The following is a 14,893-nucleotide window of genomic DNA, read 5'->3' as shown; positions in this document are numbered from 1 at the left end:
CTTCAGCCACAGGAACAATTTTTTAACCCGCCCCCCCCCTTCCGCTGGTTTGCCTTTGCTCCTTATCTAGCCCAGCGGAATGTGCTGATTTTCTCCCAGCCCGCGTCTGTTGCCCAAGCGCCGCTGCTCCCTGCGTTGGGGTTCTGGCCCCTCCTCCCTTTAAAACAAGATCGGCTCCTATCGGGCTTGGCTGAATTCCGATGATTTACAATCGGATGCGCAGCGCAACTTGTTGAGCGGCCGCAGAGTCCGACTCCCGGCGGGGCGAGTCTCCCTCCGACCCGGTCCCGCAGGTCCTGCCGCTGGCCTGTGACCTCACGCAGGGGGCGGGGCGGGGCGGGCGCGGAGCAGTGGAGCCGCCACCGAAGGCTTGGGGCGCAAATGTAGCCCTCCTGGGCGAGGCAGGAGCCGCGTCCCCCTGCGCGAGAGCCTTCGCAAGTTTGGGCAGCGCCCGAGAAGGCGAGCAGCTGCACGCATCCATCCCGGACCTTCCCGCTTCTCCGGCGGCAGGAAGGAACCCTAGGATGGACAAGTACAAAGGTGAGGGGAGTGATGCGAGGGCGTGGGAAAGGAGAAGTTGCGCCTCTTCCCGAAGGGTTGCTGGCGAGTTTCCACCACCGAACGCTCGCGCTTCTGGAGGCAGTCCTGGGGCTCCCTCGCCCAACGCAGCCAGTAGCGCTCCTTGCGGCTGCGGGGGGCCGCCCGAAGCATCTAAGACGGTGCTTCAGTGCTCCGCCTCGTGCTGGATGGATCTGCGGGTTTTGAGGCAGGCGTCTCCTCCTTGCGAGAGCGGCCGGGTTTGAGCGGGGTGGGGGGTGGGGGGTCCGGCGGGTGAAAGGCCGGAGTCGTGCTCTTTTCCATTTGCCTGCAGTCAAGGCAGGAGGGAGACCGGCTAAGCTGGGGGCTAAGCTAAGCGGCGAATTCGATTGGGCTGGGCATGTGAATGCTCGACCGGCTTCTCTTTCGTTCCTGCCCCACCTCAGTGGTGACCAATCTGCCCCTGCCTGCAGCGTGGCTGCCGCCTAAGACCTTTCTGGGCCGTTCCGGCAAGGGTCAAAAAGTGAAGCGGCGGAGGAAGGGAAAGGTCGGGCTGGCACCAGACTGACAGGAAGCGGGGGGCGAGGGCAAGACGGGCCCTTAGCAGCATAAGCACGCTGGGCAACGCGACGCGAGGGGCTGCCCCCAGGGCTCCCGTCCCTCAGAAGAGCAGGCGGATTTATTTCGGACTCGGTCTGAGCAAGCGAAAGTGTTTGCTTCGCCGGGCGGATTGTGCTGAGGAGGCAGTGCGAGGAATGGGCAGGAGCGGCTGATGGTATCTCGGAGGCAGGCGCGGCGGGGCGGGGCCCGGAGCGTGTCCTGTATTTGTAATGGTTTTTAAGCCATTCTGAGCACTTAAGGAAACGATGCTTAGGACTTAATTTCCACAAGGAGAGCTGCCTGTGTGTCTTCGGGCTCCTTAATGCTAGTGTTCAGGTGTGCTTACTCTGTGCCTTTCCAGAATCACTTCTGCCTGTTCTTACTTTGCGTATTCAGGAACTCAACCCTGGTATGCTCGAAACAGTTCGGAGGTCGAACATTCACACATTTTGATCCCTGAAAGTGTTGCTTTGTGATATTAAAGGTTTCTTCATTATAGACAGGAAAACTCAACTTTTATTGTTTTACCAGGATTATTTGCTTTTGGGAAGGATTCTGCCTACCTTCTCACTAATATGTACATGACCGTGAGGTGACTCTGAGTGTTTGTATCCTGCTCACTTACAAAACCCACTGAATAGCAAATTTCTGCCGTCTGCTACGCCATGGAACAAATTCATATGGGCCACTTTATGCATTTTTCATCTACTGTCCCAGTGAAAAACAGACAGGTACTTTTAAAAGTGTATGTGTCAGATTTCATGCCAGACAACTGGCTAACAACTGCAGTCCAGCCGCTTTGCACTTTTACAATGTCCATGAGTGATGTCAACTTTTACCTTCCAGAAGTGTGGAGACAATGGAATGAGATAAAGATGTATTGTAGTCAGCCCTTAAGCTAGGGCAGGAAAGAAATCTAAATTATACAGAAGTGCTTACCTGCTATGCTTGTTTAGAGGTTGCTGGACCAGCTGACTGTATGATCTAGTTTGCTGCAGTACCTGAAAATCTGGATCTTTAGATTTATAACTTTCACTTAAAAATTCCCAGTCCCCAAAACTTATTTACTTCATTTACCTGCTTTTCAACCCAATGGAGAACCATAGTGGCTTCCTGCCTCCATTTTTGTCCTCACAGAAACTCTGTGAAGTAGATTAGGCTGGAATGTATGACTGGCCCAAGCACACCAGCAGGGCTTCCATTGCAGAACAGAGATTCTGTCTTGAGTCTATCATATACTAGTCTGATACTTTAACCCCTGCACCATGATGGGTGTTTATTATATTTTATTTATTTATTTAAAACATTTTTATGCCCCCTTTCCACCCAAGGAAGCAAACATCAAACATGAAAACATTTCAGCATTAAAAACTTTTTAAATAAATTATATATACAATAATTCAATAAAAGCATATAAGCAGGCACAACACCAAAAACCAGGAAGGAGGCCAATAACAATTACTAGGGATAATGCCAAACAGAACAAAAAAAAAGTCTTCACCCTCTGGTGGAAGACAACAATAGAGAGAGGTAGATGCATTCCCTGGGGAGGGAGTTCTAAAGTTTTGGAGCCATGGCCAAGAAGGCCCTTTCTTGGGTTTCTGCCCATCTAGATTCAGACGACGGGAGCACCTAAAGCAGGGCCTCCAAAGATGACTGGAGAGTGCTTAGCAAAATGATTGTAGCAGGTTGCAGTACAGTGTGCCTCCTCCTGTAGGCTGGAGCCTAGTACATCCTTGACCACCTACACTGTGTTGATGTAACAATGGCAGAGAAATGTTGTTTCTTTGCCATCATCACCTCCATGGAGTCGGTTTTAAAATGAGCTCTAACCTGTGCCATTTTGGATTCATCCCAAGTTTCCACAGTTGCTCTAGCTGTCTCCTTTGTCTTTTAACCATCTTCAGCTCTTCAGTAAACCAAGAGGCCGCCGAGGTCTTAGACCTGAAAGAGGGCACCTTGGTGCAATTGTGTTAATGACCTGGTTGACCTCTGTCCAGACCATTAATGGTCTGGACAGAGGTCAACCAGGGCATTGACAGGAACACTGACCATATCAGCAGGCATATCCCCTAATGTCATCTGAAAACCAATTGGATATTTGGCACATAGGACAGTTTAAGCACATTGTAAATTTTACATCTATAGGTATGGCTAAAAAGCCACTTTGGTACTAAATGCCATTCATATTATTTATTCATGTGCTATTTGAGTGTACATGTCTTCTGAACACAATGCTGAGATGGGAGTTCCCTCCCTTCCTTATTCTTCCACTTGCTCAGGACTGTTGGCATTCCACCCAGCAAGTTGGGGTGGTGCTAGTGACAATCTTGCCTTCCATTAAATTCTTGCAGGTGACCTGCCATGCAGTGAGGATGAATGCCAAAGGGTACAAACAACTCAGGCATGTGATAGGATACGGGGAGCAGTTTGCCCTACTTCCAGAAGGTGTTACTTAGTTACACCAAAACAAAGCAAGCTTTGTTAGTACCTTTTAAAAATAAATAATGTTGTGACACAAGCTTTTCTGCTTCATCAGATGCATGAAATGTGTCCTCCATTGCAGATTTTATATATACATGGGTCTAGGGGAGAAAAATACAAATAATGGGATTAAAAGGTAATTCACTGTAAGAGTTACTGTCCAGGTGACAATTCTTTGCAAAGCTTAAATGTATATAAGATAAGCAGAGGTCTACTTGCGTCAATAGTAATTGGAGATAAATTATCTCAGCAAATCTATGAAGATTGTATTGACATCTGTCCTGTGAAAAGAAACCATTATCCTGATAATGAACCTAAACAATAGAACCAAATGTCCTGATAACTTCAGTGCCATGCTGAAGTATCACTTTGAAGTTCTTTTGTTGAATAGTGGTGACTTTTAGGTCTTTATTAGAGCATTCTGGAAGTTTGATGTTCTTCCACTAGTTTCTGAATGTTGCTAATTGTGAAGCCAGATTTGTGTCCATCTGTTCTTTTATACAGAAACTGGCCTGTGCAGATAGAACGAGATACTTAACATTCATTACATTTGAGGATAAGCAAGTGAATGGACATCCAACAGTTATGGCTCATGTTGTTAGCTCCTATAATAGGGTTGCCTGACACTAGGGATCCAAGTTTGTTGCAGGGTGTTAAGAGTGATATTAGCATTCTATTTTGAAGGAGACTTTTTGCATTCATCACCTGGAAAAATTTATTTCTGCAGTGTCTGATTGAATCAGAAAGCAGCACTTACCTGGGTTGACTCCCTTTGCAGTTTTGTAGTATTTACTTTGTTTAGAAATATACAGCAAGAGCCCAGAAAAGGCCAATTAATAACTACATTAAAAACAGAGGCACTATTAAAGCAGGGCAGTTCTGCTACCCAACCTCAGATCCCCACAGCAATGCTACACCCCCTGAGTACTTCGAGCCAATCCCCAGCAGAGGCTGCCTGCCTCTTTCTGACCTCCCCCTCCCTTCACCCAGGTAGGAGGATGCCTCTCCCATATCCTTATAAGCGGCCTGATTAGGGTCATTTCAGCAACATGTAACTATTAATTATTTCATGACTGAATGCAAATCTTTAATGCTAACACCTCCCTCCCAAACTGGGTATTTCAAAAGTCTATCTTGTGGAAGCAAAGGTTAACCTGATTGCAGACTGAAATTTTTAGCTTTTGCTTTGTTTTTGACTTCTTTTAATTGGATTCTACCTTATTTTTAAAGGAGTTTTTATTGATGTTTGTGTGAATCTGTTTTTACTCACCCTGAACTTTCAGGATGGAGCATGCTATGAATTCAAATTCATTTCCAACTACTTAAGACTGTAGTAATGTTTAGCCTGCACAGGATGGCTTTAGGGTTGATTCCCATTATTACAGTTCTTCATGCAACTTTCTCAGGAATAATGTGTGACCTTTGGCTGAATTTGGGTCTGCTTCACAATTTGCAATTCCAGTGATAAGCTTGCACATTAATGTATGCACCCAAATCTTCTAAAAACTGTGCTGTCTACCCAAAGTTGTATACTGGTACCAGCTCATAAATACTCTTTGCCAATTGCAAGCTGATGTCATAACCTTCAGTTTCTGACAGATTAAAACAGGAATACCTGGTAAGAGAATGGTTAAGACCTTGTGTAATAGTGAGCAGGCAGGTTGTTTCTTGACACGGCAAAGTATCAGGCCCTAGGTTTTATGGGGGAAAATGTGTGTGTGGGAGAGGGGTGGTGTTTGTTTTTCTTCTTGCTTCCTGAGAGCTTTTTGGTCAAAGCAAAGAAAAATATTGAACATTTATTAGGACACATTCCCAGACTGAATCCAGTACGCATTGTGTGTGCAGGCCCAGTTGTGTTCTAGATTTCTAACCCGAGACATCACACTTCTGTGCGCACTTGCTGTATCAGGATGCTAACAAACTTCTGATTAAAGTGAATTAACTAACATTCTCAGTGTGAGTCTAGACACTCAACAAACATTCCTTTCTATGAAAATAATGCTTATTATAGTCTGCTAGTCTGTATTCTAGTTCCAAGTCTGTAAACAGGTGAACTAACTTGCAGCCAGCTTCATATTCAGACAACTACTCACTGACTAGACAAACTGTAAATAATAACCTATTCAGGTTTTATAGATTTAATGTATAGAATTAGCTATACAGAATACCAGAGCAGATTTGATGGTGTTGTGCGGGAAAGCAGTGATTTGTGGATTGAATGGAGAACAAAGAATAACTTCTAAGATATTTAAAAAAAATCATCAAGATGTTCAGTAGACGAATCAATTAAAGTCTTTAACAGCTTTGGTCCACAATACCTGAAGGACTATTGACTCATACATTCCTGAGAGCAGCCAAAGGGGTTCTATTGCACAGCTGTCCCCAGTCTGGTGGGGGTCTGCTGTGCAACAGCTGACTTGGCAGCTCACGTTTTGGAGCTCTCTTCTCCAGGCGCTGTGTCTGCCTCCACAGGCTTTATTGGGAAGGCCTTTGAGTAACATTGAGACCTTATATCTCAGGGTTGTAGCTGTTTTATAGGTACTGGTTTTATGCGATGCTGTTTTTAATCTTTCTGCTTCTTAATCTGTGGGACTGTGTTTAACAGTTTGTTAGGTTTTTTAGTTTTTGGTTATTATTGCATTTAATTGTATGCAGTTTTATTTGTGAGCCAGCATGCATGGGCATTACCTCTAGAAAGGAAGCATATAAATTAAATACATCAGTTGAATTTATGTCACTGGCTTGAATATCCTTCCATGTGAATAGTCCCTTGGATCCAGATGCATACAGAAAGTAGTCTCAGTGCACCCTGGTTAGAAGCATTGTGATCACAGTGGCACATTTTTCAGTTGTGTGGCTTGCACATACAAGAGTGCCTCTTTTCATGCTTGCTCTGGTATAAGATGCAGAGGGGCCCTTCCTCCCATCTTGGAGCTGGACAACAGTAGTATTCTTGTGGGGATGCACCACCTCCTATGCTGCCTCTGCAACCTATATTGGAGCCTGGAAGCAATGGCACAAATGGAAGGATGTACATGCTTCCTCCTCTGCTGGAACCAAGCCACACTGCAGAGGAGTTTTGAAACCAACCTTGGATCTGGTCTGGGAGACGATGCCAGATGCAAACCATATCCATCATGACTTCCCACATGCCACCCTCTTCCAGATCGACACCCCCAAGTGGCTGCTTGAATTTTGAACTGGTTATGTGCATACAGTGCTACTAAGGAGAGCCTATAACTGCCCATATGCCAGATAAACATTACTGCCTTCACGTAGCTGTGCCAATGGAGCTGTTTTGCCCAGAGGAATTTCAATCATCTGAATTGGTCCAATGTGACTTTGCTATGGATGCAAATCTTAAACTATTATTCTAAAGGCCCTTTATGTGCATGCAAATCCTTCTTGGGTAGGTTTGCCTAGATGAATATAAAGAAAAGCTTCAGATAAATACTCTTCATAACTTTCTAAAAGAACCTTTCCTGTGTTTTGGTGATAGATACTGTGCAATGTAATTTTCTCAGCTGGAATTAAAGGGCAGAAGTTTGTATTGGTTTGGTGACAAGCAGAACCTCATTCCAGAATGGAGCCACAATACATGCTTTCACATCATATCCTCTAATGGGCCCAGCCAACCATTCTCTCTGGGTTTTTTTTTTGGTTCTGTCTCTTCAGAACCCTAGAGCTTGTGAATACCTTTGCTGCCCTAATTGGGTTGCCAGGTTCTGACTTGGAGATTACAGTAGTTGCTCTAAATGCTCTGGGGTGGGGAATTCTGCTAGGTAATCACCTCCACCACTGCTGTCTTCTGCAGTCCATTTATCTAGCTGCTGTCTCACTCGATATGAGGCCAAGGTAGAATCCTAATCACAAGGCTGAACAGAGAAATTTTGAAAATAACTATTAGGTTTATTTATTTTAATTTTTTTTCCTGCTGGAGGCCCATTGTCAGTTGGGGTGTGCACCAAGAATATTTCCATATCAGTTTGGATCCGGAGGGTTCCAGAATTATTCCGTTTCATTACTTTTTTGTTCCCGGTTGGCCGGTGCTGACTCAGAAATGATCTGTTTGGGTTTTTTGTTTTCATGAGTTTTGGGCCGTAGCACGTGTATTGGCTGCACATGCACAAACACATGCTGTTCTTTTCAAGTCGTGTGGGGGAACGAGGCTCTGTGGCATCTGTTTTTGTGCTTAACCAAATACAGCATCAACCATTAATCCCCTCCTAGTATAAACCATTGATCCACTGAGATTTTCCTCAAGCACAATAACACACAGGCACAACAACGGACCCATAGAAGGTGAGTGTTTGCAGATGGAGCAGTGGTAGTGGGATGTTTCCTAGTAGGACAGCGCTCCAACATTAAAAACAATCCTGCTTCATTTCACTTTTTTCTTTTTCTATAGTGCCAATAACTTACTACCTTTGAATTCTGCTGTTGCCTGTTGGTTTCATGTTTCCTTGTTCTTGGTAGTTTTGTTCCCACAATGAATCCAAATTCTTCCTTTTGATGCTCAGCGTTCCATTGCAAAATGGGGCATCCTCGCTACCAATCTTCTCCATTGCCCAATCACAGGTAGGCAGGCAGGCAGGCAGGCAGAATGATTGGCTGAATCCCCCCTTCTCACCAGCCCAAACACACCTATGTTTTTCTCAAAAATTTTCCTTTTGCTGTGAGGGCAGGCATGATTATTTTTTTGAAAGGGATTTACCATTTGACTCAGAAAAAGAGAGAGCAAAAGTGATAGCCCTAAAAGACTATGGAAGTAATCCTAAACAGGCCTACTCAGATGTAAGTCCCATGTTACTTAGTCCTTACTCCAGAGGAAGTGTCTTTTGAATTGCAGCCTATGTGTTGCCAAGTAGGCCCCCTCCCCTGCTTCGAAGCCTGCTATGAACTGTGTTAAAGTTTCCTGCATTACTGTTTCAATGCTGCACCAAAGACTGCTTTGCACGTGTGTGTTCTGATACACGTGTCAGTTTCCTGCCTGCGTGTCAATTACCTTGCTGCCGCTATAGACTGTGTAGTTTACTGACTCCATGTTTGGATAACTGCACAAAGGACTCTTTTTCTGGGCAGCCCTGCCCTGCCCTGTATCTGGAATTCCCAGTGTGTGTTTGGACTCTGTTACAAGTGTGCCCCGTGCCTGCATTGCCATCTGCCACGGACCGTGCCTGTTCCCTGCTTTGGACTGTGTTTTAAAGTGTTGTTCCCGCTGCCTCCATGGAAGCCTGCCTCATATGGGCCCAAGCCGCTGCTAGCAGCCGGGCGCCTGCCGGGGAAACCTCCAGCGAGCCTGGCTAGGCGCTCCCTGGTCAGTTCCCGCCTGGAGCCTCCCGCGAGCCGGTCGCCGAGCTTGCCCTCGCTACCGGGCAGTCTGCTAACCAGCCCCAGCTATGCCCAGCCGGCATCCATGTTCTCAGGCCCCCAGAAGACCCAGGGAAGAAGACTGCTTTGAGAAGCCATTTCGGCGAAGCGGGCACACCACGTCCGCAGCGAAAGCCCCTCGCCCCGCTCTGCATATCTTAGGAGCCGCCCCGGAGAAGAACTAAGTGCCGACCATCCCAAGCACTTAGAGAATGCATCTCAAAGAAACCTCCGCATTCTAGAAACTGATGACATCAGGACAAGCCCTGTCCGCTGGAACATCCTTTCAGCCCACTTGGATTTCCCCCTCCCTCTTTTGTCCCCTCTTCCTGAGGTGTCACTTATCACAATCTGATTACCAAAGTGGCCCATCCAAGCCATTCAGTGACCCATTAGACCCTTTGTTTTAATCTGTGAGAACCACCAAGTACAGCACCAGCCCCAGGGTACGTTTTGGGGTATTTAAGCTGGTCTCCCAGACCACTCGGTGCCTCGGCCATTCCCTATCCAGACCTCCTTGCTGTCCGTCTGTGGTTCCAGTGCTGGCATTGGGCCACCCTCGCTGCTGTGTCTCTGCTTCGCTCCAGGATTGTGAGTATTCCCCTTACCATCGTTGGGAACCAGCTAATGCGAACGTCTCTGTATTTCATACCCTGTATTTCTTAGGTCTTGTGTGTTCTCTGTATGATTGTGCAAGCTAGGCTTACGCCACACTCAATACACGTGTTTGGACCTTACTCCTTGTCTGCCTCTTTTTTCACTAGAGTGTCTGGGATCGGGACCTCCGTATACATAGGTTATGATCCTCGCTTAATATTAATAGTTACAGACTGCTACAGCTAATTCCCCATTATAATAAAAGAGCAGTTCTGGTAACAGTTTACTGGTGGAGAATGCGGGCATGACCCAGTTCGTGTGAATCCACGTGAGTCGACACGCGTGTTTTCAGCGAACTGACTTAGAGGAAAATTTTCCAGACCTCAGTGTAAAGAGCGCAATTTAGCTCAGGGAATTAAAAGTGTGAGTGTGTGTGGCTCTAGTGAGCATCTCTATGTTGTGGGTTGGCTTTTCCCCATTTCCTCCTTCAGCCAGCTTTGGACTACTTGCCTTTTGTGGTGCACCGCGAGGCCCTCCAGCCGTTATAACCGGTGTACTGTGGGTGAGGACCTCTGAACTGGTGAAGTTCCTGGCCACTTTCCGGGCCGCCTAAACGCGTCTATGTGGGTGGGATCCCAGAAGTAGGCTCTATAGATTTATATATATACTTCCTGAAGCAGCACATATAAAACTCTTTTCCGCCCTCCCCCGTCTCTCCTAAGTCCGTCCAAACCCCGTTCCTGCCAGCACTTAGGCTTCAATCCCCGCTCCGGAGGAAACGTGAAGGGATCGATAGTCCGTTCGTTTGTTCAGTCAGTTAGCTTTGGGAATCTGAAGCCAGGTTCCTGAAGCCCCGCGGCAGCCTGCCGCACCGTGCTTGAGAGTTTTAAGTTAGACTCTTGGGCGCCTTTCCGCTTGCGAGTTTTAAGTCAGACTCGTGGGCGCACCTCGCTTGGGAGTCAGTGGGACTCTTGGGCACACTTTTGCTTGGGAGTTGTTAGAACTCTTGAGCGCACCTCGCTTGGGAGCACAGTAAGCTTTACTCCTGAGCACTTTCGCTTGGGGACTTGCAGAGGCAGTCCTTGAGCGCTTTCAGTCTTTTGGTCTTGGCTTGGAGACAGCTTAATCGTTTGTCTCTGAGCACGAGGCCTGGGGACCCTTTGAGTTTAGTTCTTGGGCAGAGAGCTTGAGAGCATTTTGGCTTCTGAGCAGAGGCTTGGGAGCATTTCTGGTTGCCTGAGCAGAGGCTTAGGAGACCCCTGAGCTTTGGTTTTCCGAGTAGAGGCTTGGGAGACCCCTGAGCTTTAGCTTCTGAGCAGAGGCTTGGAAGCACTGAGTGTTTTTGGTTCTTGGGCTTAGAGAGCTTGAGAGCACCCTCTGAGCCAGTAAACTTTTCCTGGTCCCGTGGCTTGTAGGCAAGCTTGAAACGGGAATAGGAATTTTCCCCTCTCCCCCAGAGGAGAAGGATTGAGTGTAGGACCCTTAAAAATACCCTTGTGAACCTAAAAGTAGGACCTTAAAACCCCCTGGTAAAAACCCTTGAGGACCTGAGGGAAGGATAAACCTCCCAAAAGGGACATAGAGAGGAAGAAGTTGTTAAAACCCTTAAGCAGCTTTAATCGCCCCACCCCTGGTGTCGCTGATCCACTCTTTAACCTCCCCCGAGATCAGCCTTAAACTAAAAAGAAAAAATGTACCGGGCAGCCCCCACCGTGCCCCGCCTGGAGAAGTGGCTAGTTAAGAAGGGAGATTGCCCCTGGGAAGCCGGTTCCTTCAAGGGACCCGACCCGCTCCAGATTGTCAGAAGCGCCTTCCAAGATTTTTGCGAAAAAGAGAAACCTAGGTCCAGTAAGAAGGATAGGTATGGAGCCTGGGCACTTTTCACCGCCCTACAGGACAGCGTGTCCCTAATTAATAAGCTACAGGTAGCTCAGGAAGAACAGGAACAGGAGATAGAAGAGCTAAAGAGAGAAAAGAAGGAACATGAGGAAAAAGCAGCCGAGTGGCATTCAGAACGCGTTAACTTCATGCTGGAGAAGCAGGGACTAGCCGCTGCCCTCCAGGATGCCCAGCACAAGGCTGAAGTAGCCACCGCTCGTGCCGATATGGCTGAGCACGCAGTAATTGAAGGTCAGGAGAAAATTGCAAAGTTAACCCATGCTGCCCAGTTCATGGCAGAGCAGAAAGTCGCAAAGATAGCCGCAGCAGACCACTCCGCTTGTAAGAGGGAGCTAGAGGCCCTAAAACAGCACCTGGGAATGCAGCAGGCCGTAATTTCCGCCGTGCATCCCGCAGCCCTCTTGGCCCTCCCCGAAGGTAGTACCGACAACTGGTCACCCCCTTCGCCCCAGCCTGCGGAAGCCCCACAGCCCCTCCACCCAATAGCCACCAAGGAAATTGTATCCATGGACGAGGATGGCAGGAAGACAGACCGGGTCGTTAAAGAAACTCGCAATTGGAGGCCCGATGAGCTCCAAGCCATAGCAGATCGCATGGGACCCCTAAACCGAGACACGGCCATCCAGTGGTTCACCCATGTGACCACCTCCCAGCCCTCCGCTAGTGGTTCCGATGTGGCCCAGCTGGCCCGCCAATGCGCTGCCCCTGAAATAGTCTCGGCCCTGAATGCCTATATCTCTAACCGAAGGTTAGCCACCCGCAGTCAGTACGGAGCAATTAAAGAAATTTGTGCATTCCTGTGGCCCACCAAGAGTTTGAAAGCCCTGTACATCGCAGAGTCTCAAAAACCTGGAGAGGACCCAGAGGCATATTTAGCTAGGAAACAGCTTCTTGCAGAGCTAGCAGACGAAGTGGACCTGGATGCCAGCGATGTACCCGACTTTGACGAGTTAGAATTCAGGAGAGCAGTCTTAGATGGACTCAATAGCACCACCCGCCTAGCACTAGCAGGAGTAGAGCCCGGGAGCATCTCATGGGGAGACCTGGAGGCTCGCATCAGAAGCATTGCTGGCCTGTTGTGGGAAACCGGCGCCATCCGCCATGTGAAGCCCCCGGCCTCTCGTAGGAAGGAGAGCGAGCCGATAAGTGCAGTCACCTATGCCAATCATGGCCCCCACTCTCAGTACCGACCACAGGGACGCAGCCCGTACTCCGAGGCAAGGGGAGGAATCCTGAGGGGAAGGAGCGGTAGCTTTAACCGGGGAAGGGGACCGAGGGACTACCGTCCGGGAGTTTCCTTTGCGCCTACCCCGAGTTACAGTTCCTCCTCCCAGCAGGGACCCCACGAGCCCCGACCACAGGATGCGCCCCTAGCCCCTTCTCACTCGCGAGCATCGCACCCGTACAACCATCAGGTCTACCCGCCTCCAGATCAGTCTAACGCTTGGGGAGCATCACAGGGCGACCACGAGGGCTACCAGGACCGTGGCAGCACGCCCCAGTCCAGGGACTCCCTCCATTGGGAACTATGGATGCGCCTCAAGAACATTGGAGCGAACATGGAGCTCTTTGACGGGAAGCCCACGTCCGTTCTAATGAAGGCGATCATGGAGTGGGAAGACCAGCAGCAGCCCCCAGTACCCCCGTCAGCGCCCCCTTTACCGCCGGACCCTCCCTTCTCGAGTCCCCCGATAGCTGCGGTCCGGGAACGCCCGAGCCCCAACAACCCCTTTAGAGGAAGCGCCGCTCCCACCGATCAGGGTGCAGGATCAGAATAGGGTTGCCCCGAGTCCCAGTCTCCCTCCGTGGGCATAGTTGCCAAACTAAAGCCGGACACATGGGGGAGACCGACAGTGAAGGCAGGGATCGGGACTCCCGGGGAAAAGAAGAAGCCTGCCACTCTCCTCATAGATACCGGAGCTTCACTTAATATACTCCGGCCCACCTTAGTTGCAAAGGGCACCCAGACCCCCACAACCATGCAGCTCGCCGGTTTTGGAGGCGGCATGCAGGAATCCCCGGTCTGGCAGGATATCCCCCTCTCCGTTGGGAACCTGGCCACCCGGATTTCGGCATGCGCAAACCGGGGAGAAGATGATGGACTTTTGGGTATGCCGTTCTTCCGAGCCGAGGGACTGACCATTGACTTAGCGAACGGGCTCCTGTGGCGCATCCCGGGAGGCCCAGACTTTGTTAATGCAGTCCATTGATGCGCAGCCCTCAAGGCCCCCCTTCCTCTCGCCCCCATCACAGGAGACCCCTGGGTTCAGGACTTTCCTGAAGTATGGGTGACAGACAAGGCCGAGTGTGGGATAGTGAAGGGCGCCTGCGTCCTGATTGAAGGAAAGGACCCCCCTCCCCAACGACAGTACAAGTACCCAGCGGAAGCTGAGGCAGGGATAGCCAAAACTATAGAAGGACTCCTTGAGTGGGACGTCATACTCCCGATGCAGTCCATCTGCAACGCCCCATTGTGGCCAGTTCTGAAAGCAGATGGAGTGACCTGGAGAATGACGGTCGACTTCCGTGCCCTGAATGCCACCACCCCTCCGGTTGCCCCGGTTGTGGCCGAGTACAACGAGATCCTGACGGCCATTGCCGCTGGGTCCCGGTTCTACTCGGTCATAGACCTGGCCAACGCTTTCCATTCCATCCGGTTGCATGAGTCTTGCTGGTACAAGTTCGCGTTCACTTTCCGCGGCCAGCAATACGCATTCAAGCGGACACCCCAGGGATTCCACTCCAGCCCCAGCATTTGTCATGCCCATGTAGTTCAGATGTGGGAACGCCTCCAACCCTCCTCGAGGCCCCACGTACTGAGCTACGTGGATGACATTTTAGTCCACGCCCCCACGGAAGAAGTAGCCCGCCAAATCACCAGGGAAGTCCTGGAACTCCTCCGCGAGACTGGGTTCAAGGCAAGCAGGGAAAAGGCCCAATTGGTTCAGACCAGCGTCAAGTACCTGGGTCTGACCCTGGGACCCGAGGGTCGCACCCCGGACGCCCAGCGAATGGAGGTCATTTCCAAGCTGCCTGCACCCACCGATGTCCCCTCCCTCAGAGCCCTTCTAGGAACTTTTAACTTTTCCCGAGACTTCATCGAGTCCTTCGCAGACAAAGCTCGCCCCCTTTATGCTCTCCTCAAGAAGAACACTCCCTGGGAGTGGGGACCGGAGCAACAGACAGCCTTAGCCGAGCTAAAGCGCAGCCTGGCCGCAGCCCCGGCCCTAGCCCATCCAGATGTCACTCAGCCATTCTTTATCCAGTTAGCAGTATCAGACAAGAGCATAGGAGCCACGCTCACCCAGCAGCAGGCGGGAACCGCTAGAGTAGTAGCCTATGCCTCTCGCAACCTAACCGCAGTAGAAACTAAGTTTAGCCCATGCGAAAAGACTTGCCTTGCTCT

The 14,893-nt window shown here is 49.4% G+C and overlaps 1 protein-coding gene across 2 annotated transcripts in view; it reads left to right on the top strand.

Moving 5' to 3' along the window:
- The first annotated feature begins 362 nt into the window (after positions 1–362).
- AFAP1L2 (actin filament associated protein 1 like 2) overlaps positions 363–14,893 on the top strand; it is a 124,990-nt gene continuing 110,459 nt past the window's right edge. For both annotated transcript variants that reach the window (XM_054982928.1, XM_054982927.1), the window contains exon 1: positions 363–540. In XM_054982928.1, the coding sequence (XP_054838903.1) occupies positions 525–540 (16 nt within the window). In that variant the 5' untranslated portion in view covers positions 363–524. The remainder of the gene's footprint in view (positions 541–14,893) is intronic.

The sequence above is a fragment of the Eublepharis macularius genome, chromosome 6 (genome assembly GCF_028583425.1).
Source record: "Eublepharis macularius isolate TG4126 chromosome 6, MPM_Emac_v1.0, whole genome shotgun sequence".
In the NCBI taxonomy this organism is placed as follows: Eukaryota; Metazoa; Chordata; class Lepidosauria; order Squamata; family Eublepharidae; genus Eublepharis; species Eublepharis macularius.
Note: the sequence above shows the minus strand (reverse complement) of the source record. Positions and strands in the feature narration are given on the sequence as shown.